Source organism: Aedes aegypti, chromosome 2 (assembly GCF_002204515.2).
Source record: "Aedes aegypti strain LVP_AGWG chromosome 2, AaegL5.0 Primary Assembly, whole genome shotgun sequence".
NCBI lineage: Eukaryota > Metazoa > Arthropoda > Insecta > Diptera > Culicidae > Aedes > Aedes aegypti.
Window position 1 is genome coordinate 154204716 of NC_035108.1, and position 24808 is coordinate 154229523.

The 24808-nt window shown below is 40.3% G+C and overlaps 1 protein-coding gene across 21 annotated transcripts in view; it reads right to left on the minus strand.

The window, feature by feature from the left end:
- LOC5569595 (poly(rC)-binding protein 3) overlaps nucleotides 1-24808 on the minus strand; it is a 441652-nt gene that overhangs the window by 116617 nt on the left and 300227 nt on the right. For all 21 annotated transcript variants that reach the window (XM_021842853.1, XM_021842849.1, XM_021842852.1 and 18 more), the window contains 3 exons: nucleotides 23506-23622; nucleotides 23256-23352; nucleotides 22655-22818 (listed from right to left, as the gene is read on the minus strand). In XM_021842853.1, coding sequence (XP_021698545.1) covers nucleotides 22655-22818; nucleotides 23256-23352; nucleotides 23506-23622 — 378 coding nt within the window. The remainder of the gene's footprint in view (nucleotides 1-22654; nucleotides 22819-23255; nucleotides 23353-23505; nucleotides 23623-24808) is intronic.

The following is a 24808-nucleotide window of genomic DNA, read 5'->3' on the forward strand; positions in this document are numbered from 1 at the left end:
TAATCGCAGCCTATAAATTGCTTTCCCAGATCATCTTCCGCCCTCCTATTAGCGGCAGATTTGTGGAAAGTTAACAAGCTGGTTTCGTGGACGGGCGATCGACAACAGACCAAAGTTTTATCTTGCGACAGATTCTCCAAAAGTTTCGCGTATATCAAGACCCTACGCACTACTTATTCATCGATTTCAAAGCGGCCTATAAAACCATCGACCGTGAAGAGCTATGGAACATCATGGACGAGAAACGGAAACTGGCAAGACTGATCAAGGCAACGATGGATAGTGTACAGTGTTGTGTGAAGATATCGAACGCGTTATCGGACCCGTTTGAAATACGCAAAGGACTTCTACAAGGCGATGGTCTTTCCTGCCTTCTGTTCAATATAGCGCTAGAAGGTGTTTGTAACGGGCGAACTTCAACATTTGGGGCTCTATCTTCAATAAATCCAGCCAGTTCATCAGTTTCGCTGACGTCGTGGACATCGTCGGAAGAACGTTCCAGGTAGTTGCTGAATAGTATACCAGGTTGAAACGTGAAGCAGAACAGGTTGGATTGGATTGAAAAAAAAAATACGTCAAAGACGTAATATCTGCTGGCTGGGAGAGCCGAGCGCGATAGAGTTCGCATTGGCAGACGCGTGATGATCAACGGAGATGAGCTCGAGGTGGTCGACGAATTTATCTACCTCGGATCATTGGTAACGTCGGACAACAACTGCGGCAGAGAAATTCGAAGAAGCGTCATTGCCGAAAGACGTGCTTACTACTGACTCCACAAGACCTTGTGGTTTGTTAAACTTCACCTTCCTACTACGGCGTATAGAAGAGAAGAATTAACCACGAGCTTGTGCAGCTCTACGATGAACATAGTATTCAGAAAGTTGCCAAAGCCCGAAGAATACGATGGGCGGGGCACGTTGTGAGAATGCCGGGCAACAATCTCGCAGCTACTCACTTCGAATCCGGCCGGTTCAAGACGAAGGGGAGTGCAACAAGCTAGGTGTATTGACCAAATGGAGCAGGATCTTGTAAGTGTGGGGCGATCAAGAAACTGGAGGCTAGCCACCATGGACCGAGTTTGTTGGTGTAACATTGTGGCGCAGGACATGTCCTTAAGGACATAGCGCTATCAAAAGTAAGTAAGAAAACGAAGTCATATCAGAATATAATACAGTGATCGTAAATTACATTCACACACGAAAACAGTAAAAATAACATTCATGTGTCAAATTAAAATTCGTATTGCGCATTTATTTCACCAATGGACCAGTAGTGAAGTTACGGAAACGCTAATAAAAGTGCGCGATTGTGTTAAATCGAGTTGCTATCCAAAGAATAAGTGCTTTAAAGAATGAAGTTTTCTGAACATGATTCGGTGAAATCCCGCACTTTTAATCGCATTTTCGCAATTTGAAGCCGCACTTCAAAAAAAAGTCCAGTAGTGAAGGAAATACAAAATACAGTATTCGCGTTTTCTATGGGCCATATTGTATTAGTATGACACTCCATGCAGAGCTTTTGTCAGTGAAAGCAAGAGCATTTGAAACTATATTGATTAAATAATAAAAATTGATAATATTTTAGCACTTTTAAAACGTCTACAAATGTTATACATGATACATGATGTTATTCTGTAACTCAATGTGTCCCCCAAATTGATTGAATTCTCGGTCCTTTTATTCTAGCATACTTTGATCCCTCCGTAAGTCAATACCTCTCTAACTCGATGTTCCCTAACTCATTATTATCTAATCAGTTTCAATTTCTTATGTAAGTTGTTCTCTAAATAGATAATTTCATGAAATAAAATTGAGTTTGCTGACAACAAATTGCAGCTTGGCAGTCCAATAAACCTTGAGAAAGTTGAAATTTTCCGAAGACTGTGCAAATATTTTTGCGTTAGTAAATGTGCTAACAATACTATTTCGAAGAGAGCAACAGAGGATAGAATTTCTCATTGTTACATAGGTCCTTTAGTAAAGTTCAGCGAGATTTTTCCAATCATTTCAACTCATGATTGGCTACAACGGTACAACGGCTTGAGTAAAGTGAAATTTTTGACACTAAATTATAAACGATTTATACACAAAAGCTGACCTCAGCAAACATGCCCATCGCGCCTATATCTACAACATTGCTAAGGGCACCATGAAGCGATTCCTTCATTTTTTTTATTTGAATTATTTCAATTAAACTTTTCAAAACTTTTCTTTAATCAATAACTGAGCCGCATCGATTTCCTCTGTTGAGTTTTTGAAACACTAGCCAAGAACATTGTCTTTCGATCTATAATGAAAAACTTCCAAAAAGTTTCAGTATTGCACTGTTATAATCGAAAGAGAGCGAGAGAGGAGAGAATCTCTTATTGTTACATAGGACCTTTAGTAGAGTTTATCGAAGATTCACATTTGTCAAATCTCTCGTGAACTCGTGACTAGAAAGTCACGGATTTGAATCATAGAAGAATTGATCATCATGTGACGCAATTTGAGTGATTTTCTTGAAAAATTACTACATAAAGACGAGTGTTCGCAATGTGAGTCATGTTTGGAATTTGAGACCATGTTAAAAAAATCGAAAACTAGACAAAATTCAAAAATAATCAGGTTTTCCCCCAAAAACCTACCAAAGGTATCCCATTTCACAGTACATCATGGAATATGGCCCCGCCAGCTGGGAAACCACAGCCACAGGACAATCAGGACCCAGATTGATGTAACCCCTGACCACCTTTTTGCAAATTCGGCACAACTCTGTGTGGGTGCATTTGTCTGTGTGGTGCTGCTGCAAAACGAAGCCTCCCAAATGCTACAAGCTTTTTGGCAATCGGTCCGAAGCGGCCACCCGCGGCTGACGGATGATGGACCGGGCTACGGAATTATGAATTATTAAATACGAAATCACAGAGCAAATTAAAACTGAAAACGGTCCATCGTTCATCATTGCGTACATTGAGGGAATGCGTTGGGTTGGTGAGGAAATGGTTATTCATTATTGATTTAAAGCCAGCGCCGAGTGATGACAGCATCAATAACGATGAATCGAACAGAACAACCACATAGCGAAATTATCGTTGGATTCGAAAGGATTAATACCACATTGCAGCAGGATCCAGGAATCCGGCGATTTTTGTAGGGCTTAACTTGGGCCGATTATGGATTGGCAATGCGTTAATTCAGGATATTCTCTCGTGCATTGATTTTCAGTGTGCGAGGACATTTGGATTCGATTTTGATTTGATTTCGATTCGATTGTGATTTTCGATTGATTTCGACTGCGATTCAACTGCGATGATTATTATTTCCCGAACAATAATTTGATTTTCAACAGGTTAAATTGGAACAAATCAAAGTTACAACCCTTGTAAGGCTCAAGATTCATTTGTAGATAGTAAAACAAACACGTTGTTAGCAAGTTCTGTCTTAGGTTGGGTGGCAACAACCACATCCCATCCGAAAAAGGTTTGAACTTACGATTCGCTTCCAAGTGATTCGGCATCTGGAAATGAGCTTGCTGGGAGCAACATCATCATCAGCACCATTCCAACCGACTCTATTGAACAGGAAATTCGGTTATCTCATCAACAATGCTCTCTTCCAACATTCAATTAGGAACCGAGTGCACAGAAAATTAAGTTGCAACGTATTTAAAACGTGCAAAGAGGAAGGAGCAGTACCAGAGTGAACTGTTTCTCCATTCGGCAGCGCACCACTGACTTTTCCCGAATAGCCCGGAGAAGAGCAACTTTTTAGACTCCATGTGTAGATACATTGCACTCCGAGTATGGGAATCACTGCTAATGAAATGATAAAGCTTTGCCTTGTCTGACTTTGGCGCTGATGTATGCAGTAGTGGAGAGTAGGCGACCGACCGGCGTTCTTTGTATGAAACATATGCACAATGTTCAGTTCATACCCGTACCCGTACCCGTACCCTAGTTTGACGTTTGCAGTTCTCCTCTGTTCATCGGAGGCTGTGTTGATGTGTGTTCAGAGGAGCTTGGGCCAAGGATGATGGGACCAATCAGAGCGGAAACACAAAAGAGCATTCTGAAATTGAACTTTTTTCGGAGCAAACTCAGACCTCGATCCAGTCGGGACTGCAGGGCTGGTAGCGACTGACTGTTTTAAACATAGGAACCAAAAAGCGACCAAACGGAACAGGAACCAAGAGATAAGTGTTCTTATAAAGATTCCTCCCAAGACCATCTAGACATTTTTCAAAGGATGCATTCAAAAGTTTTGTTAGGAAATTTTTCATGACTTTATGATATATGTTACTGCTCGTATTATTGTATGTATATTTTTTCATAAGTTTCTTCAAAAATTGAACTTGAGCTTGAGCTTGATTTACCACCCGCGGTTGCTACTCTAGTATAGCCAGATCAGCTGCAGTTACACAAGGAATCATCCAGATGATTGCTTTGGGAGTAACAGACAACCTCCGTGTATATGTGCTAGTGATCCTTTATTTTTAGGTAACAATGGCGCCTGTCGAGGCCTTCCTTAGCCGTGTGGTTAGAGTCCGCGGCTACAAAGCAAAGCCATGCTGAAGATGTCTGGATTCGATTCCCAGTCGGTCCAGGATCTATTCGTAATGGAAATTTCTTTGACTTCCCTGGGCATTGAGTATCATCGTACCTGCCACACGATATACGAATGCGAATATGGCAACTTTGGTAAAGAAAGCTCTCAGTTAATAACTGTGGAAGTGCTCATAAGAACACTACGCTGAGAAGCAGGCTCTGTTCCAGTGAGGACGTTAGTACTAAGAAGAAGAAGAAGAATGGCGCCTGTCACGTCAAAATGCTGTTCAATGAGAAGAAGAGGGAGGATTTGATGTTGTATTTAAAGCTGGCTCACAGTAGACCGGATATACCCCTACATTTACGCCAGATAATTTTATAGTAATTTTATGGCAGAGAGACTTGTTTTTTGGTTAGCAGACTGCCTATGTGTCAGGCGTAAGGAAATGCATGCAATAATGATGGAAGAATGGGAGCGCAGGGAAACGGTTTCATATCCATCCCTGGTTCTAGCGATTGCTATGAACGAATAGTTTGAGTGTGATAGATTAAGAATGGAAAGCAGAAGGAAGTGGAAGATACAACTGCAAAGAACGAAGAAAGGGACGGGTCTTGGATTGAACCCAAAACCTTTTGCTTATGATATGCTGCTAGAAGCGGTAGCTATTAGACCACCAACTCCGTCATATTTCCATGATTTTCTTGAGAAATTATAAAGAGAGTGATTCAGATATTTTCCCATAGTTTCGTTCAGGTATAATTCAAAAGATTTCCCCAGGAGTTCATTTACTATTTCTTTTAAAGACTTTTCAATGAATTCATCCAAAATTATCGTTCAAGATTCATACCTGGAATTTTTGTAAGCTAGAAATTACTTCAGAGAACACATCTGGAATTTCTTTGGGATATCCACCAAAGATTTAACCCAGCATACATTTTTGCAGTATGAGAGTTGAACTAATCACTCTCCAGCAACTCAACAAACTATTCTACTAATGTCACTTGGTCAATTCATCCAGTAGTTCATCCATCGATTTCTTAAAGATCTTCTGCGTAACTTCTTTTTGGAATTTTTCATCGAGAATTAACCGATTTTTCCAATAATTACTCCAAATATGACTTGACAGAATTCTTAGAATAATTTCCACTATTTTCGTTTGGGATTTCTTTCGGATTTCAATCAGAAATTTGTTAAGAATATTTTCAGGAATCACTCCAGAAATTGGTTCCAAGATTAATTAAAAAAATAGTCAAAGATTTTTTTTCAAAAATCTCTAGTGAGTTTCCTGACAATCCGTAAGTCATTTCTTGGTGAAAATCGTAACTATTCTCTGCTGAAACCACTTATAAATTCGTAATGAACTTCTGCAAACATCTCTGAAAAAAGTCCTGGACTCTGAGGAAGTTTTTAATTATTCTCTAGATTGGTAAAATAATCATATGGGGCCATCCGTTTATTACGTAAGGGATTATGAGGCGGAAAAGATTTGCGGTTTTTAACGTATTATACAATTTATTTCTACTTTTTATACAAAAAGTCTTACCATTGAAGAAGGATGGGTTGCAAAATGCTCAAAATGGAGTTTCGTTATTAATGAACAGCCTCTGTATTTAAAATCTCAGAGTTGTCTGTCTGTCAGCAACGCTCTGCAATGTTTCACGTGAAATTTTTCACATAAAAAGAAGCAATACAACTGTTTTTTGGGAACACTACAACAAATTTCTAAGCTTAGAGATAGAACAGTGTATTATTATGAGAATTTTTCACATAAAAAGAAGCAATACAACTGTTTTTTGGGAACACTACAACAAATTTCTAAGCTTAGAGGTAGAACAGTGTATTATTATAAGAACACTATAACAGCATTTAGCAGCATGCTTCAGGCAGTGCAAGCGAAGCGTACATTTCGACGATTTCGCAACCCTTAGTAAATGAATGCGTAATGAAATTGCGATGACATTTTATGCTCGAGGGGCCCAGATAGTCGTAGCGGTAAACCATGCTGAGGGTCGTGGGTTCGAATCCCACTGGTCGAGGATCTTTTCGGAAAGGAAATTTTCTCGAATCCCAGGGCATAGAGTATCATCGTACCTGCCACACGATATACACATGCAAAAATGGTCAATCGGCAAAGAAAGCTCTCAGTTAATAACTGTGGAAGTGCTCATAAGAACACTAATCTGAGAAGCAGGCTTTGTCCCAGTTGGGACGTAACGCCAGAAAGAAGAAGAAGAAGACGTCTGAACTATGCTACGAAACAAATGTTGAAAACTCAGATTGTTTCCGCGTAACTCATTATTCCAATTCATAATTTCCCATTCAATTGTCTAAACTCAATTTACGAACTTCGTAAACAAGTAACGTAAATTGAACTTGCGTCAAAAAAAATTCGTAAATTGAGGTGTTAGTATACTCGCATTGAAATAGACAGTGTTGTAAAAATCTTAATTTCTCACAACTCACGCTTGAGATTTTTCATGCGTGAGTTGTCAATCATGCAACTCAGCAGTCATAAAATCATGGATGAGTTGGCTCACGTTTATAATTCATTGTCTCGTATTTCCACAGTTTACTCACACACGGCAATAATTTCTTGTTAGTCTGGTAAAATTATGTTAATCCTTTCTAACGTAAACAACAACATTCGGGTTTAACGAGTTTTTGCCGGGTTTTGCGACTGAATCATTTTTTACGGTTTGAGTTGATTGAGTTGATTTTGCATCAAAATCTCAAGCGTGAGATTCACGAAGCAGATCTCAAATGAGTCTGCTCTCACGGGAGAGCGTATTGATTGAGATTTTGAGTGTGAGTCTATCAACACTGGAAATAGAGACCAACGTACGGCCCGCGGGCCGCATCCGGCCCGCCGCTTCATTTTGTGCGGCCCGGGAAGAGCTTCAAGATTATTCTTATATCTGGCCCTTCATTGCTCTGAAAACACTAGAACTATATGTTTGAATATTCCAAGGCGGATTGTTAAAACTTCAGATTCTTAAATTTTGTTTTGAGATATATTATTTTCTCTTTTTAATGTATTCCTTTGAGGAGAATCTCAATAGAGAACCTAAAAAGTAGATTGGAGTACCTTGTACCTTCTAATTCCGCTCCCACTTGCAGTCTTCATCAGTGTCAGTTACTCATATCTACTGTGGAGTGGATATGAGTAACTGACACTTAAGAATACTGCAAGTGGTAGTCGAAATACGCGTATCTGTCAATGATAAGCATTTAGGGCGGGATTCAAATTTTAGTTTCTCTATATTATTTTGTAGATTCTCTACAAGTGTTTTATCCATGCAAATTCGCCTTATTCTATAAATGGTTAAAAATGTTTCATTTTAAAAAGTATCAAATTTTATGTGGATTAAACATGTACGAGGAATGAATCTCGTCAATAACATTTTTCACTATTATATGGACAACGCTGAATTCAGGTTCGAACTTCTGAAAGAATTCAGAGAACGATTCCTGGACAACGATCTCACAGAACTATGCGGAATTTTAAAGCAGGGTATCACAATTCTCACAGAATTATCGAGATTATCATATAAGCAAATATCTATTCAAATAGCCCAGGGGCCCAGATAGCCGTAGCGGTAAACGCGCAGATATTCAACAAGACCAAGCTGAGGGTCGTGGGTTCGAATCCCACCGGTCGAGGATCTTTTCGGGTTGGAAATTTTCTCGACTTCCCAGGGCATAAAGTATCATCGTACCTGCCACACATGCAAAAATGGTCATTGGCATAGTAAGCTCTCAGTTGATAACTGTGGAAGTGCTCATAAGAACACTAATCTGAGAAGCAGGCTTTGTCCCAGAGGGGACGTAACGCCAGAAAGAAGAAGATCTATTCAAATTTCTCCAAGAAAAATGTTTATAAATTTTATTTCATCTTACCAATTTGAATTGCAGAATTAAAAATTTTTTGGCCCGCCGTACAATATTGTTTCTGAGATTTGGCCCGCGGTTCAAAAAGGTTGGGCAGGCCTGCTATAAAGAGACCCGCTACCATCCCTACAACTGCGAATGCTGCTGCATGACGATATCAGAGCAGGTCAAAGGCAAATGGAGCAAACATCAAGTCAAAGAGCTCGGTCTGAAGAGTTAGACTAGTAACTTCCGGTCTGATTGGCTCCTTTTGTGCATGCATCTGGCATGGCATCCCCGTGATCGATTTTCTTCCGTTGTAATTAGAATGTTATACAGTGTTGCGGTCGAGAACTTCTTCCATTAGATTGGCGGCGGAAACATGGGAAATGCTCGACCCAATCCCAAACGTCCCAAACGTCATTAAACTTTTTTCGACACATTTCCGGAAATCGGGTGCGAGTCTTTCCGGCCATCAAATAGATTTCTCCCAGGTACCCAATTTCCGCGCACAAAGTATAGCCCATCAACCCAAGGAATTTTCTCCAAAAACCAATAACCGCGAAATTTGCTCGGCCATAATTCTACCCTCTCCTCTGGGAGACACTACATTCAGCCACCCTATTAATTATCTTCGTTTGGCTGCCTTTTCCACCTATAGAAAAAAAGTTTATGTTCACTTTCTCGTGCCCTGAAATTACTACATTAAAATTATTAAGAATTAGCACTAAGCGGATTATGTTGGGCCCATTCTGTGCCCCCGGAATATGGTGGTGGAAAAACTTACCCGGACTAGTCAGTAAGAACGGTCTGAAAGATAATTTGCTTCCATTTTCCACTCTTAGAGCAGTCTTCGGGGAATAGAGAAGAGCTTCGCTTCATCGTTTGGATATTGGCCACAATCAGTGCCAGCTTTGAGCTTGAGCTCTCTTACGCCCCCCGATGCAATTTCTTTGCACTTATATAGTGAATCACAGTTACAACAACCGGGGTTCAATGCAGCAACCTATCCGATGGTATCGAGGGAGAGAAAGAACTCCTGGTCCTGGCATTGCATAGAGGAGTAAGTAGAATAAATTCTTGGCCATATATTCAAATTTGAAAGGTTGGGACTTTTGACTCCGTTATTATTATTTTCAAGATCATGGGTTCAATCCCAGGTCCGTCCCTTTCTCGTAGTTGTATATTTCAATTAGATTCTATGACACTACCCCGAATGGGTCACTACCCCGAACGCCATTATCCCGAATGCATAAAATTTGGAACTTATTCTAGTGAGAGAGTGGGGAGATAATTGTACGATTATGAGTATTTAACGAGTGGCTCAACAATTTAATTTTCAAACATTAGAAGGTGTACAAGCAGCTAGTTTTTTAGCTAATAATTTTTGAATACTAAGTTTTATTTCGATTTGTCTTCTAATTATGGTGAGATTCACACAGCGACATTGCAATGCTCTGAAGAACAGCCTATTTCGAAAAGAAGGGTGAATTTATTATGCAATGGATAGCTATAATATGCACAAAATTAGGATGTAGTAAAGTTTCTTATTGGACGTCGGAACCCACTTCCTTTACTCATTGTAGGTGTCGGGCTACTAGCATTAAGATCTCCTTAAAGATTTTGTTTCGTAAACGGTGGTAATGGAAGATCACCCTGAGATAATCGCTGCAAGTGTTCGTCTATGGAAACCGCTTAAAAACCAACCTGATAGACAACCGTTCCACTAAAGCAAGGAAACGTTAATACACTTGTACATGTTAGAAAAACGGCGGCTTTTGATTGCCGCTGCAGTAAAAACTTTCGTTGGTTTGTGGGATCATTAATTTGAATTTCGATGAGATAATCACATTTTTTTCCGATTCAGCACAATGAAGAAATGATGATGAGAGCAAAGCGGTGAGCAAATTCATAAGAGACATGTCTGTTTCAATACAAGAAGATGAAAGAAAGGGAAAATTACTGATTACAATTATAGGAGGATTCAATTGAGTGAATGCCTTCAGGATATATTCCTTCAAAAAAAGCTGTTCTATATGGAAATATTAATGACTAGCTTGTCCAACAAAAACTTGAAAGAAAAGCCTAATTAAGAAAGAAGGGGAAATTTCTAGTGAAATGTTTGCAGCTATGACGTGAATGATCACTGTAACAACGTGACATGTAACAATATGATATGTCATATCATGCTATGACACAACTATGCACAAGAAAGGAAAATATTTGCTTTAAAACAAAATTGAAATATGGACACCATCAAGAAGTTCAAATATCTGTGTTCACGCAGCTGTTCAGCAAGACCATATTAAAGGTTATGGGTTCAAATTCCTCCGGTGGTGGATATTATGCATTGAGCATTTCCTTGACGTTCTATGCCCAGGGATAATAGAACATGTACAATAATGGTAAATTGACAAGGAGAGCTCTCAGTCAATAAACGGCTTATTTTATCAAAAGTCCATTCACAAATTTCGTAACGCTGAAGGGGACAAACAATGTTGTCCATACAAAAAGTGCTACGAACGGGTGGGTAGGTGTCAAAAATAGAAATTTTTGGCGTTATGAAATTTGTAAATGAACCCTTGAACTGCGAAAGTGCCTACTGGGCTGATAAAAAGGTACCGTCACCGAAAAAATGAGAAGAGCCAACAATATATTTCGAAAGAAGAGCTGACATATAAAATAAGGGAAAATATATGATGAACATTTTACCGACGAATTTTACGCGCATTCAATTACCAGTTTTCATTAGAGACGCATTTTTGCCCACAAAACAATATATTATATTATATCAATATATGTCATACTATTCGGGGTAATGGCTCATTCGGGATAGTGGCGTTCGGGGTAATGGCCCATTCGGGGTAATGGCTTTCGGGGTAGTGACCCATTCGGGGTAGTGGCGTTCGGGGTAATGGCGTTCGGGGTAATGGGATGGAGCCTTCAATTATTTCTATCTTCCACTATTAATATTTCACACTCATACTATTCGTTCATAACAATGACAAGAACCAGACAAGAAACCGTTTCTCTATTCTTCCATCATTAGCACATCTGATAGATATGCAGTCTGTTAACCAAAAGCAAGCATCTCTGCCATAAAACTACCTTATCCCTACACTTTCCCGCATGAACTGACGTAGATGCAGGGGTATATCCAGTCTACTGTAGGTCAGTTTTGAATGCTACATCAATTCCTCGCCCTTTCCTCCATTGGTCTGCATTCTGACGGGGCAGGCGCCATTGTTCCCAAGCAGTCATCTGGTTGGTTCCTTGAGTAAGTGCAGCTAATCTGGCTATACTGGACTAGCAATCACGCTCAAGCTCAATTCATCCAGTAATTCTTTTGTTGGTTTTTCTAGGGGATACTTCGAGATTTTATTTCAAGATTATTTTAAGAACCTTACAATCAGTTCCTCTTATATTTTCAGAAATTACGCTAGCAATTGTTTCAACAATTTCCGCAATTTTTTCTTACAAAAAGTACATAATATTTTTTCCAAGTTTTATTTCTGAGATTTCTCTACCAATCCATCCAACCAGTATTTTCCACGGATTTTAAGAATTTCCTTCTAAATTTTAATTTAGGGTTTCTCTTTGATAGCTACCTAGTGTACGCGCGAACCTATCGATCGTAAGGTTCTTGGTTCGATTCCAGGTGGCCGCGAAGGCTTTTTACGTTTTCAATTTGCACTTTTTATGTTTCCATTTGCCATTTGTGTTGAGATATTACCTTTTATGATTTCATATTAGGGCACTCCTGCGTGCAACGACGACAAAGGACAATGACGCGACTGGGACTGCGAAGATTAAATAAGCGGCGTTGTCTTGGAAGATGCGATGCGAGGCTTCCTCCCCGGATTTTGCCTTTTTGTTCCAACTAAATGAAACTTGAATTCGTGGGAAAACGTAGATTTTACCGCGCTGCTGCAGTTTCCTATACCAGTAGTCGCAGTCAGTGATGGAAATAAATGCTTTGAATGCAAATCCGCTCAGAGTAGTTACGCGAATGGATGCCTTTATCACCAGGTAGGTACTAGCTACTTCTTATGGCGGTTTGTATGAGCGGGGGGAAGTCATGACTTAAACTGAGACGAGTTGTGTTGAGTACCGAGTACCGAAGATGAAAGCTTGGGTAAGCCCTCCTCATCTTCGGGGAGAGAAGTCGAGATAGTGCTGCCGGGGCTGTAAGTCGCTGAATTGATGGTAAAGTTTGCAATTTGGCTGGATGTTAGCTATGAAATTGAAATATTGGCTGGTTGAAAGCTTTGAAACTTTGAAGATTTAGTTGGGAGTTTAAAATTTGATCCGAGCATTACGCATATTAAAATAGATAAGCTGCTTCTGGCAGTTATCATCACACCCAACACGCGCTTAGTTCTCCGGGTTGAGACATGCGTTTTCTTTCAAATGACAAGTACAAGTGATGGCCATAATTATCATATGCTCAAGACTGGTAGCATGATTGACCGCCCGCAGTTGCTTCTCCGTTAATGCAAGAACAGCTTTACTTACACAGAGAACCAACAGACGCTACTCAGGACCAATAGCATCTTCAATGTTTAAGAACCGTTGCTCTCATGATTATAACAAACAATAATTTAAAATAAAAACAATATTTATACATATCTTTGTGTTACTTTCAAACAATATAATGTGAAGTGATAATCACGAAAAATCATAATCCAAACCACTGATATAACGATCTTTTGATGGACTATGTGTAATTGGTCTACTCTGACTGAACAAAAGAACACCGTTCAGTGAGTTGGTTTACTCTGACTGAACAATTTCTTGGAAAATAACAATAATTTGATACTTGCATGCTCAAACTGGGTGCATATCTATAAAATAAACAGATTATCCAGATCCATCGACACCAGTATTGTAAGTTCTTCATTAATCCATATCGTCAATCCCGAAATCAATGGCATTAGGGTTCATTTACAAATTTCATAACGCCAAAAATGGTCATTTCTGACACCCACCTACCCCTTCGTAACGAACACATTTATGTATTGTACGAAATAACAGGCCACATTTCTCGCGTAACTTTTCAAAAGGACCTATCTAACAATTCACACTTTTAGAGAAAAATGAGCTTAAAGGTTGAGATAATATATTTTTAAACTGTACTAGACAGAAACATTTTTTACTACTTTGTTGCCTTCAGAGGGCAGCAGTGTAATAGAGTTCAACGTAAGGATCGACATTTTGACAACTTATTGGTAAATTACAGTTAAATCAACAAAAACAACAGATAAACAAAAATATGTACATAAAATAAGGCCGGAACAAATTTGGAATTTTACTTTTGTCACCCCCCCTTCAAATTTTTCAAAAAGTCAGAGGAGGGAAATAAATAAAATGTCTTATTTTCAGTGTTGGTTTTTATTTTTTATGTTTGGTTTAGCTTGTTTTGTAATTCCCTTTTACGATATTACATGAGATAACAGGTGTTATTAGATTATAAGTCCTTAATCTGTTCGTTAATGCTTCTAGATGTGGGATCTTTTGTTGAACGGCTGAGAACGAAATATGCCCATACAAAATGTATAGAAACAAATTTACCGATAAAATATTTTAAAACCTTCCGATTGTGAAAATATGGACCGAATACTGATCTTTAGCTAGAGAAAATCCGATGTACATTAGTTTTTTATAACCTGCTGGTTCAGACATAGCGTGCCTCCTTCTTCTGGATGTATAAATGTTGAAAGTGTGATCATCATCTACAAGCTGCGTATCAAATGTCCTTGTCCTTGTCTTCATTGTGTTTGTGTAAACGTTATGATTCTATTTTTTCATTAAAGAATAAATCCATATTTATGGGGGAATTTGTTCTACAAATATAAACCGTATATAGAAAACGTGCCATCAAAGCTGCTATTCAGGACACTTACAACTAGTGACAATGGAAATTCACGATTTCGTGGAAGCTGCGAAATTTGGGCTTCGACTCAAAATTCAGGAGAATCCGCGAAATTCGTTTGATCGTTTAAATATGAAAAACGCAGTGGTTTTCAGTTTATTGCCTATGTAAATTTAATAAATGTAACAATTTTCATATCTTTTAGTTTATCTTGGACTTCTTCTGATTGCTTGTTTTGTTTTAAATTTTTGATTGCAACTCTGGTAATAACTTTATTATCTGTAAAATACAAATTAGAATTATAAACACTTCGCTTAGTTTACATATTTGAAATGTAGTTTCATTGAGAACATGTACTTTAGTGTAAAATTTGAACAAAAGTATGAGTCCGCGACAAAGCCGAAAAATTTTAGTTTCATCACCTTCATCACCCGTGAAATTAAAAAAAAATATACTGCGAATTTCCATTGTCTCTACTGTCGTCCTATGCATATTTATCTTACAGTCGCTAAGGTTTGCGAAGAACATGGCACAAGAGAACATAGAAGAACAATATATTTCACAGAGACAATTTTCATCAATTTTATTCAAATCTAGTGAAATATTTTTACAAACAAAATGTTACATATATGTTAAATCAAATTAAAATAATATAAATTTAATTAAAAGTTGCATCCAAGTGCAACATTTCTGCTGTGTTTCTAAAATTGTAAATAGCTTAAGCACAATTTGAAAGTTTATTATTTTCTCTCATCAAAACTCAAGAAAAAAACCCTGTTATTATAAGAAATCGAATTATGAAAAACATTTTAGATTATTGTTATGGAAAATAAAAATGAAAATGACATCAAAATGTCTTGATTTGAATGTTATATGTGACAAAAACATGGTTTTGCAGCATATGAGTATACAAAATGATTAATTTACCTGAATTTCCATTTCATTATTTATTGTCCCCCCCCTCGACACATTTTGATGGAAGGTGACAAAAGGAGATTTTAAGATTTGTTCCGGCCTAAATCACATAGATCGGTTTGTTTCAACAATTGTTACATTGGACATTCACTTTGGTCATTTTGTTTCGGTTATAGTAACATCGGAAATTTAGATATGTGCACACAGCATTTTGTATCCACGTGCGCAATAATTCAAGTTGAAGTGCTCATTTTTTTTTGGAGAAACGGTGAGCTGTATATACGACTTATTGCTCTCGCGCTGATTCTCTCTCATTCTTCCCTCCATTTGGATGCCGAATTCGCTCACATGTTTCCTACTGCATGGGTTCTGTAAGTGGTGGTGCGAGATGGTGCTGTTGTGCCTTCAGTACCAGCAGTCAGCGCATAAATATTGCGGAGGGTAAATGATAACGCCGACGCAATCGACCGCGTAGTAGGAAGTTGGAAGAACCAGGCAACGCCAAACAAATACATGTATAGCTTCTCCTCTCTTCGCTCGCTCTCTTGATCAATCGCTTTGCAAATGTGTGTGTAAGCCGCGCGTGCGCATTGCCCGTGTTGCTACCGGGGATCACATGATTGGTCATATCTGGATCTGAATCGGATCGATACAATGACATCATTATGTACAATTTCATTCCCCTAGTTAGCACTCAATATGTAAATTATGTGAAGAGAGGAGTGGAAGTTGAGAAAATATCAATCCCATTCAGTAAAACACGTAAAACATGATTTAGCAAAACAACCAATAAACAGTTTCAAGTACTTCATTCTCCTCTAGCGTTTACAATTTTGAGATGCAGTGCTGCTCTAAGAATTTCGAATAATATGATCAATGATGTGAAAAACTCAATTTCTCACAACTCACGCTTGACAAATGACAAATTTGACGTGTTATGAACCCGTCAGAAAAAATAACATTCAGTTTTGAAACACCTATATTTTATTTTCGGAATACGATTTTATAAAATGTCATGTATTTCAGTATCATTACACAGCTTTTAGGAATCGTTAAGTCCTTGAAGTCCTTAAGTCTTTTGCGATTATTGTTTTAACCTAGGTTTTAACATGGTCCATTCATACACATAGTAACAGGGTGGCCACCCAATTTCGATTCTAAAATTCCCGCTTTTTTCCCGGTTTTCCCGGTATATATTACAAAATTTTCTCGGTTTTTGATCCATTCTTTCCAACGACTTTAATTAACTTTTCCTAAATCGTTTCTATAAAAAACACTTCAATTTTTTTAATCGTTTTAAATTTGTTTAGTTGTGTTTCCATAGTAATTTGAATGTTTATCAATACTTTCACTATTGGAACAATAAGTTGACTATTAGATTGTTCTAATCTATATAGAATATTATTCTGAAAACTATGGCATAGTATAGCATTCATCTGAATCGATTTGTCTCGCGTTCGTCGAAGATCAATGGAGCTTTGGAGTTATATATCATAGGGAAGAGATTGCTAATTGTACCAATAAAACAGATCCTACTCTTGACACGACAGGGATTTATTTTGAATGCTATTTGAACCATATTTACCAACAATATAACCTTTAAGCCAAACTTAGAATTTTCATGTTCAAGTGTCAAGATCTAGAGAACCTGACAACCGTACGCTTTGAAAATTTGATGAATTTGTTGCATTCTGGTGATCATAAAATGAACAAAATTTCAGCACTACACATTTTATATGTAACAGCTTGATCGTTATTAAAATCGCAATTGAGCCCTAATACAAAATTTTGTCGATTAGATTACTAGTGACATATTGAAAGATTTTATAAATAAAGACTTGTTTTAAAGTTGTGGTATTCAGCAATTACAGAAGAGTGCAAAACCAATCTGCAATAAGTAATTAAACATTGATTCAAAAAGTCGAGTACAAAAAGTTGCCCTGACAGTGCGAGAACAAAAATTCAAAAAAATATTTCGAAACATTGTTAATAATGAAACATTTTGTAAGAAATATGGTGTAGCATAGTAGAAATTAAATCATTAATGTTTGAAAGATACTTGATACTTGAAAACGATTTTCCCGGTGATCTTCTCAAATTCCCGGTTTTTCCCGTCTTTTTCCCGGTGGATTCAAATTCCCGTCTTTTTCCCGCTTTTCCCGTTTTTTCCGGTTCGGTGGCCACCCTGTAGTAAAGAAAAAGCTTATAAGAAACCATTGAAGGCGATATGAAGTATGTGAAACTTCTGTCACAATTAGCAATATGGGTCTATACCCAAACAACCAAAATATACGTATAACGAAATCACCTTTTGCGTTATACGATACTTATATGTGCAAACATTCCGTATAAGATGCAGTCAAAAGGCCTTATACGTACAAAAGTGAAGGCAATATATGTGCATATTCTATATGATTAAAGGTGGCATGTAATGCAAGTGTCATTCATTTCATTTATTTAGTTAACATCTACACAGATAACACTGAATCAACAATTTCACGCCACAATACTCGGTTCGTGGCCGCATCTCTCCATCCTCGGTTCTGCCCCACGCTCGCCAAATCGATACGCACTTGATCCGCCCACCTAGCTCGCTGCGCTCCACGCCTTCTTGTACCAACCGGATCCGAAGCGAACACCATCTTTGCAGGGTTGCTGTCCGGCATTCTTGCAACATGCCCTGCCCATCGTATCCTTCCAGCTTTGGCCACCTTCTGGATACTGGGTTCGCCGTAGAGTTGGGCGAGCTCGTGGTTCATCCTTCGCCGCCACACACCGTTCTCCTGCACACCGCCGAAGATCGTCCTAAGCACCCGACGTTCGAAGACTCCAAGTGCTTGCAGGTCCTCCTCGAGCATCGTCCACGTTTCATGCCCGTAGAGGACTACCGGCCTTATGAGCGTTTTGTACATGGTACATTTGGTGCGGGCGTGAATCTTTTTTGACCGCAGCTTCTTCTGGAGGCCATAGTAGGCCCGACTTCCACTGATGATGCGCCTCCGTATTTCACGGCTAACGTTATTGTCAGCCGTCAGCAAGGATCCAAGGTAGACGAACTCGTCGACCACCTCGAACGTATCCCCGTCTATCGTAACACTGCTACCTAGGCGAGCCCTGTCGCGCTCGGCCCCACCAGCTAGCATGTACTTTGTCTTGGCCGCATTCACCACCAATCCAACTTTTGCTGCCTCGCGTTTCAGGCGGGTGTACAGGTCTGCCACCTTTTCAAATGTTCGGCCGACGATGTCCATATCATCCGCGAAGCAAACAAATTGACTGGATCTCGTAAAAATCGTACCCCGGCTGTTAAGCCCGGCTCTCCGCATAACACCTTCTAGCGCAATATTGAACAACAGGCACGAAAGTCCATCACCTTGTCGTAGTCCCCGGTGGGATCCAAACGAACTGGAGTGTTCGCCTGAAACCTTCACACAATTTTGCACACCTTCCATCGTCGCTCTTATCAGTCTCGTGAGCTTCCCGGGAAAGCTGTTCTCGTCCATGATTTTCCATAGCTCTACGCGGTCGATACTGTCGTATGCCGCCTTGAAATCGATGAAAAGGTGATGCGTTGGGACCTGGTATTCACGACATTTTTGGAGGATTTGCCGTACAGTAAAGATCTGGTCCGTTGTCGATCGGCCGTCAACGAAGCCGGCTTGATAACTTCCCACGAACTCGTTTACTACGGGTGACAAACGACGGAAGATGATCTGGGATAATACTTTGTAGGCCGCATTTAGAATGGTGATCGCTCGAAAGTTCTCACAGTCTAACTTGTCGCCTTTCTTGTAGATGGGGCAGATTACCCCTTCCTTCCACTCCTCCGGTAGCTGTTCTGTTTCCCAGATTGTGCCTATCAGCCGGTGCAGACAAATGGCCAGCCTTTCCGGACCCATCTTTATGAGTTCAGCTCCGATACCATCCTTACCAGCAGCTTTATTGTTCTTGAGCTGATGAATGGCATCCTTAACCTCCCTCAAAGTGGGGGCTGGTTGGTTTCCATCTTCCGCAGTACTGACGAAGGCATTTCCTCCGTTGTCCCGTCCTTCATTGCCTGTGCTCTCAGCACCATTCAGGTGCTCGTCAAAGTGCTGCTTCCACCTTTCGATCACCTCACGCTCGTCCGTCAGAATGCTCCCATCCTTATCCCTGCACATCTCGGCTCGCGGCACGAAGCCGTTGCGGGATGCGTTGAGCTTCTGATAGAACCTACGCGTTTCCTGAGACCGGCACAGCTGTTCCATCTCCTCGCACTCCGTCTCCTCCAGGCGGCGTTTTTTCTCCCGAAAGAGGCGGGTCTGCTGTTGCCGTTTCCGTTTATAGCGTTCCACGTTCTGCCGGGTCCCTTGCTGCAGCATGACCGCCCGCGCTGCATTCTTCTCCTTCAAAACCTCCTGGCACTCCTCGTCGAACCAATCGTTCCGTCGACTCCGTCCCACGTACCCGACGTTGCTCTCAGCTGCATCGTTGATGGCTGCTTTTACTGTTTTCCAGCAGTCCTCAAGAGGGGCTTCGTCCAGCTCACCCTCTTCCGGTAATGCAGCCTCGAGTTGCTGCGCGTATGCCGCTGCGACATCCGGTTGCTTGAGCCGCTCTAGGTCATACCGGGGCGGCCGTCGGTACCGAACGTTGTTAACGACGGAGAGTTTTGGGCGCAGTTTGACCATCACCAGATAGTGGTCAGAGTCGATGTTAGCGCCACGATAGGTCCTGACGTCGATAATGTCGGAGAAGTGCCGACCATCAATCAGAACGTGGTCGATTTGCGATTCTGTCTGCTGTGGTGATCTCCAGGTGTATCGGTACGGAAGGCTGTGCTGGAAGTAGGTGCTACGAATGGCCATATTCTTGGAGGCGGCAAAATCAATTAGTCGTAGGCCGTTTTCGTTCGTCAGCCGGTGGGCGCTGAACTTTCCAATCGTCGGTCTGAATTCCTCCTCCTGGCCAACCTGAGCGTTTAGATCTCCTATGATGATTTTGACGTCGTGGCTTGGGCAACTGTCGTACTCGCGTTCAAGCTGCGCGTAAAAAGCGTCTTTATCATCATCAGTGCTTCCGGAGTGAGGGCTGTGCACGTTTATTATGCTGAAGTTGAAGAACCGGCCTTTGATCCTCAACTTGCACATTCTCTCATTGATCGGCCACCACCCGATCACGCGCCTCTGCATATCACCCATCACTATAAAAGCTGTTCCCAGCTCATGTGTATTGCCGCAGCTCTGGTAGATGGTATGGTTACCTCTAAACGTTCGCACCATTGATCCCTTCCAACACACTTCCTGCAACGCTACGATGCCGAATCCACGGTCCTTCAGCACGTCGGCGAGTATGCGTGTGCTCCCGATGAAGTTGAGAGATTTACAGTTCCACGTACCGAGCTTCCAATCGCTAGTCCCTTTACGTCGCTGTGGTCTTCGCCGATTGTCCCGGTTCGTATTCTCTCGTTGATTATTCGTTGCTTGATTTTTTTTACGGCTGGCTTGCAGGGCCTGACACCAACCCCCTAGATTTCCGGAGGACCATTCCCCCTAAATGTTCGGAGGACCATAGTGCGCAGTTTAGCTTAGAGTCCTTCTCTGGCACTCGGACGATGATCAGCCGCCCCTGACATGGGGAACAGACGCTGTTGTGAGCCGCTCCTAACATGGAGTACAGACGCTCAAGGTTTGCAGAAGCAAAAGCAAAAGCAAACCCCCCCTTCCCTGTCAGCATACGACCAAAGTTCCCACCGGGGGTTGGTTACCCGATCTTCCCTAAGGTTACTCGTACCCCGGCCAGTACCGCGAGGAGGTAGGGATAGGAGTTGCTGGGCAAGAGGCTAAGGACCGCACAAAGGGGTCTATTTTATTCCTTCAGGTACGCGAGGTACCAATGGTACGCCATGCCCAGCCATTTACCAATGCAAGTGTGCAGAATTTATAACGAAACATTCTGTAATCTTATGCGACTTAATTTGTGATAACAAAGTTGATATTACAGCTGCTACGGATTGATCCGATTTACTTTGTACTTGTAAACAGAATGAAACAAAATGCACGGATGAACTCGAAAAATAGCGTTTCGCGCGAAGAAACTCGCCACTCAAACGATTTCCGTCATCATTTTGTGCGGATTCGATGTTATTTGTACAAGTAAACGCATTCTTACGTTATATTTTAGGCGACTTCTGGTTGTCTGGGTAGATTCATATCTGCTTTGAAGTCGACCGTTCCGAAGTCTGGTCATCATAGACATTACAAGATCTTAATTATATCTTCAATACTAATTACTTAAAAAATATGGGTTCCGATTTTGGCAACATGAATTTTCGACTTTATTTTTGCCAAAAACGGAAAAAAAATTCAAAGAGGTACCCCGACTAAAGGCGAGGTTGGATATTAAAGCGTAAATCTTTCAGAAGCTCATTAAGAGATTTTTTCCTTGGATTTCGCTAGGGATTTGTCCATGATTTCCGTTTAGACCATCCTCAACCAGTAATTTATTAAGCGATGCCTTCACTGATGTTTTGAAATTTCCTTAGGATTTGTCGGTTAGGATTTTTTTAGATTTCAACCCGGATTTTCTCTGAGGATACCTTCAGAAATTACTCAAGATTCCTTGAGGAAGTTCTTCAAAATTCATTGAAATTTTGTTGTAGAGAGTACTCAAAGAATGTATGCAGAGATGTCTCCAGGAGATTGTTAAAAACATTCTAGGAAAACATTGAACGCAAGCCCGGAAGAAATTTGATTATAAAAATCGGAATAAATTATGTAGTTTTTGGTGGTTCCTCAATGAAATTTCAAAACTACAATATTTCTTTTAAAATATCTGGAATAATTTTGAGATTCTTCTTGTATGAACTGTAGGAACTCTTTTCAAGGATTTATTATTTCAGATTAGAACATTAAAACTACGTGCTCAATAGAGTATGGTCAGAGCATAAATTTAGGAGATTTTGCGGTCATACGTATCATGCGTTTCGAATTCGGGTCATGTTAATAAAATCATGTCCTGAATAACCTGAATAAAATCGTTTACTTCTGACATTATATCTTCACTGGGACGGAGTCTGCTTCTCAACATAGTATTCAAAACGGAGAAATTTCATTGACCATGTTGTCTTTTTGCAGTTGAATCTAGACATTATCAATCTCTGATAGATTATACATAGCCGAGCTGTTTACATTCAAATTTCGTTGGAACGTGGCTAGCCTCGTAAGCCAATTTTTCAATGATTTTCAACGGATTCCTCCAAAAGCTCTTACCTGCTGAGAATCTCACTAAAATGTTGTGTGGAGTTCGAAACAGTTCTTGGTAATGATAATCTCGGGAGTTGTCTGATGAAGTCGTAAAAGTGAAAGAGTAAAGCTATCTGATAATGATTGTGGAAAAGCTCATAGAACAATCAACTAAGATGCAGGTTTTCCTTTCGGATTCACTTTCGAGCAAAAATCACTGATAAATTTCAAGTTAAACAGTCCGCACTTACCTCCAGCATAACGCAACATATGTGGTAGATGCACTGCGTGATGGCGTCCGCCGAGCCGCTCAACGTGACGGCACGCTCCGTCGAATTTGGCAACATTTCGCTAGCGACCTGAATCGAGCACCCTGTAATCTCGCGGATTTCCTTAATCTTGGAGCCACCCTTTCCTGCGGAACGAATAAAATAATGAAATACAACGAGAAAACACGCGGTCAATTGAGTGTGTGCTAATGAGGGTATGTTGGTAGTGGCAATGTTGTTTTATGAATGTTGCTAGAAGGTGGGGAACAATGCGTCTCCACTGTTACAGTCGCCAACCAAAATGAAGTGTCCTGCCCACTTGTTTGTTATCACGCAAGTTGGCCAAAACCGAAACATGGAAAATTCTTTTGTTAGAATGTTTAAAAATGTACTTCATGGTCAAGATAGGACTAAGCATTACAAAGAATATATATTAACTTTGAATTATAAACATTTTAACGAAAGAAATTCACTTCTTTTAAAGATTTCCGTGAAGAAGCGGGTGGGCCCTCTATTTTGGCGGTGACTGTAGCTAAAATAAACATAAAAAAACAAGAGTGCGAGGAACGCGCGGAAAACTTACCGATCAGAGAACCACACTGACTAGCTGGTACGATTAAGCGGATTGGAATTTGTGTTTTACCCTGTGCATTAGTATTGTCTTGGAACTGTGAACACCACTGTTGGGGGAGAGAAGAAAGAAAAATGGAATTCGGAAGAAAAGAAAGAGGGCGAATCAACATCAAGAGAGCAAGAGTAGAAGGGTTAGTAACGATGAGAGCTCATTTTTTTCCATCGAGTTCGGCGGAACTTTCCGAGCGGGAGCTTCTTACCTCTTCGAACTTCTTTGTGATCAGTGTAAAGGCTTTGTAGATAGCACTTCTGGAACCGGACACCGTGACGATTCGCTCCGGACAGGATCCATCTGATATGTTGATTTTCGCGCCGGACTGTTGGGGAGAGAGAGAAAAAGGGGGGAAAGTTGTTAGAAAACACGTTAGAAAGCAATCTTCGCCACGTCATGTGTAGACAGTTGTTGGGATGGCCCTAGTTGGGTCGGGTGTCTTCGTCTTTGAGGAACAGGAAAAAGGACTCTCCTTGAGGAGTTTAGAAAAGTTTAGCGTTGATTATAGTAACCCGTTCCGCATCAGGAAGAATCTGATCGCCGGCTAGAAGTATGCTAGTAGCTTTAGGGTGAATTTTTCTCACAGGAGTTGTCTAAAAACTTTACAGATTTTCTATTTAGAAATATTCTTCTAAGGGGAAGTTGATATCGATTCGTAATTTGTTCAAATGAGTTGAAAAGTTGATTTTCAACCTTAAATTCTACATCGTAATACATCGGCATGTGACGCCTTTCATAGCCGAGTGGTTAGAGTCCGCGGCTACAAAGCAAAGCCATGCTGAAGGTGTTGAGGATCGATTCCCGGTCGGTCCAGGATCTTTTCGTAATGGAAATTTCCTTGAATTCCCTGATCATAGAGTATCATCATGCTTGCAACACGATATACGAATGCAAAAATGGCAACTTTGACAGATAAGTTTCTCAGTGGGCTGCAAAGAACTTCTGTATTCTTCAAGAATCTTGTGAATAGAGTCTAAAACTATCTACTGAACAGCTTTGTTTTTTCAGAAACAAATCTCTTCCAGAAGCTTTAAAACTTTTCGAAGTGTATCGCAAAATTCAGTTTATTTCAAGATTTTGATTTTGAATCACTAACAATTTAATCAATGATCGATCGAACCTGCTTCGAATGTCATCAATAAAATTCGCTCGAAAGCTCATCCTAAACGCAAGCTACGACCCCACCAACACCGGAATAAAACATAATTTAAACGACGGAAACGTTCAACTTATAAAAAAGTCAAACAAAAATCACTTGTTTGTAGGAAGAAAAACTTTTCTCGTTTTGACTTTGTCTCGCTTGAAAGGATCCATTTTTACGTCGTTACTCAACTCCCTCACGCAGCCACCAAAGACGACGAGGAGGGTGTTGGGGTAAATGTTTATCTGGCTGAACCGGAAGAAATGAACCATAGTGGAAGGAAGGACAGCACTAAAAGAAAAAAAAAAACAACGAGCGAAAAAGAAACTTCCAACTTCCACTTTTAATACACACAATAATTTCCTGACGT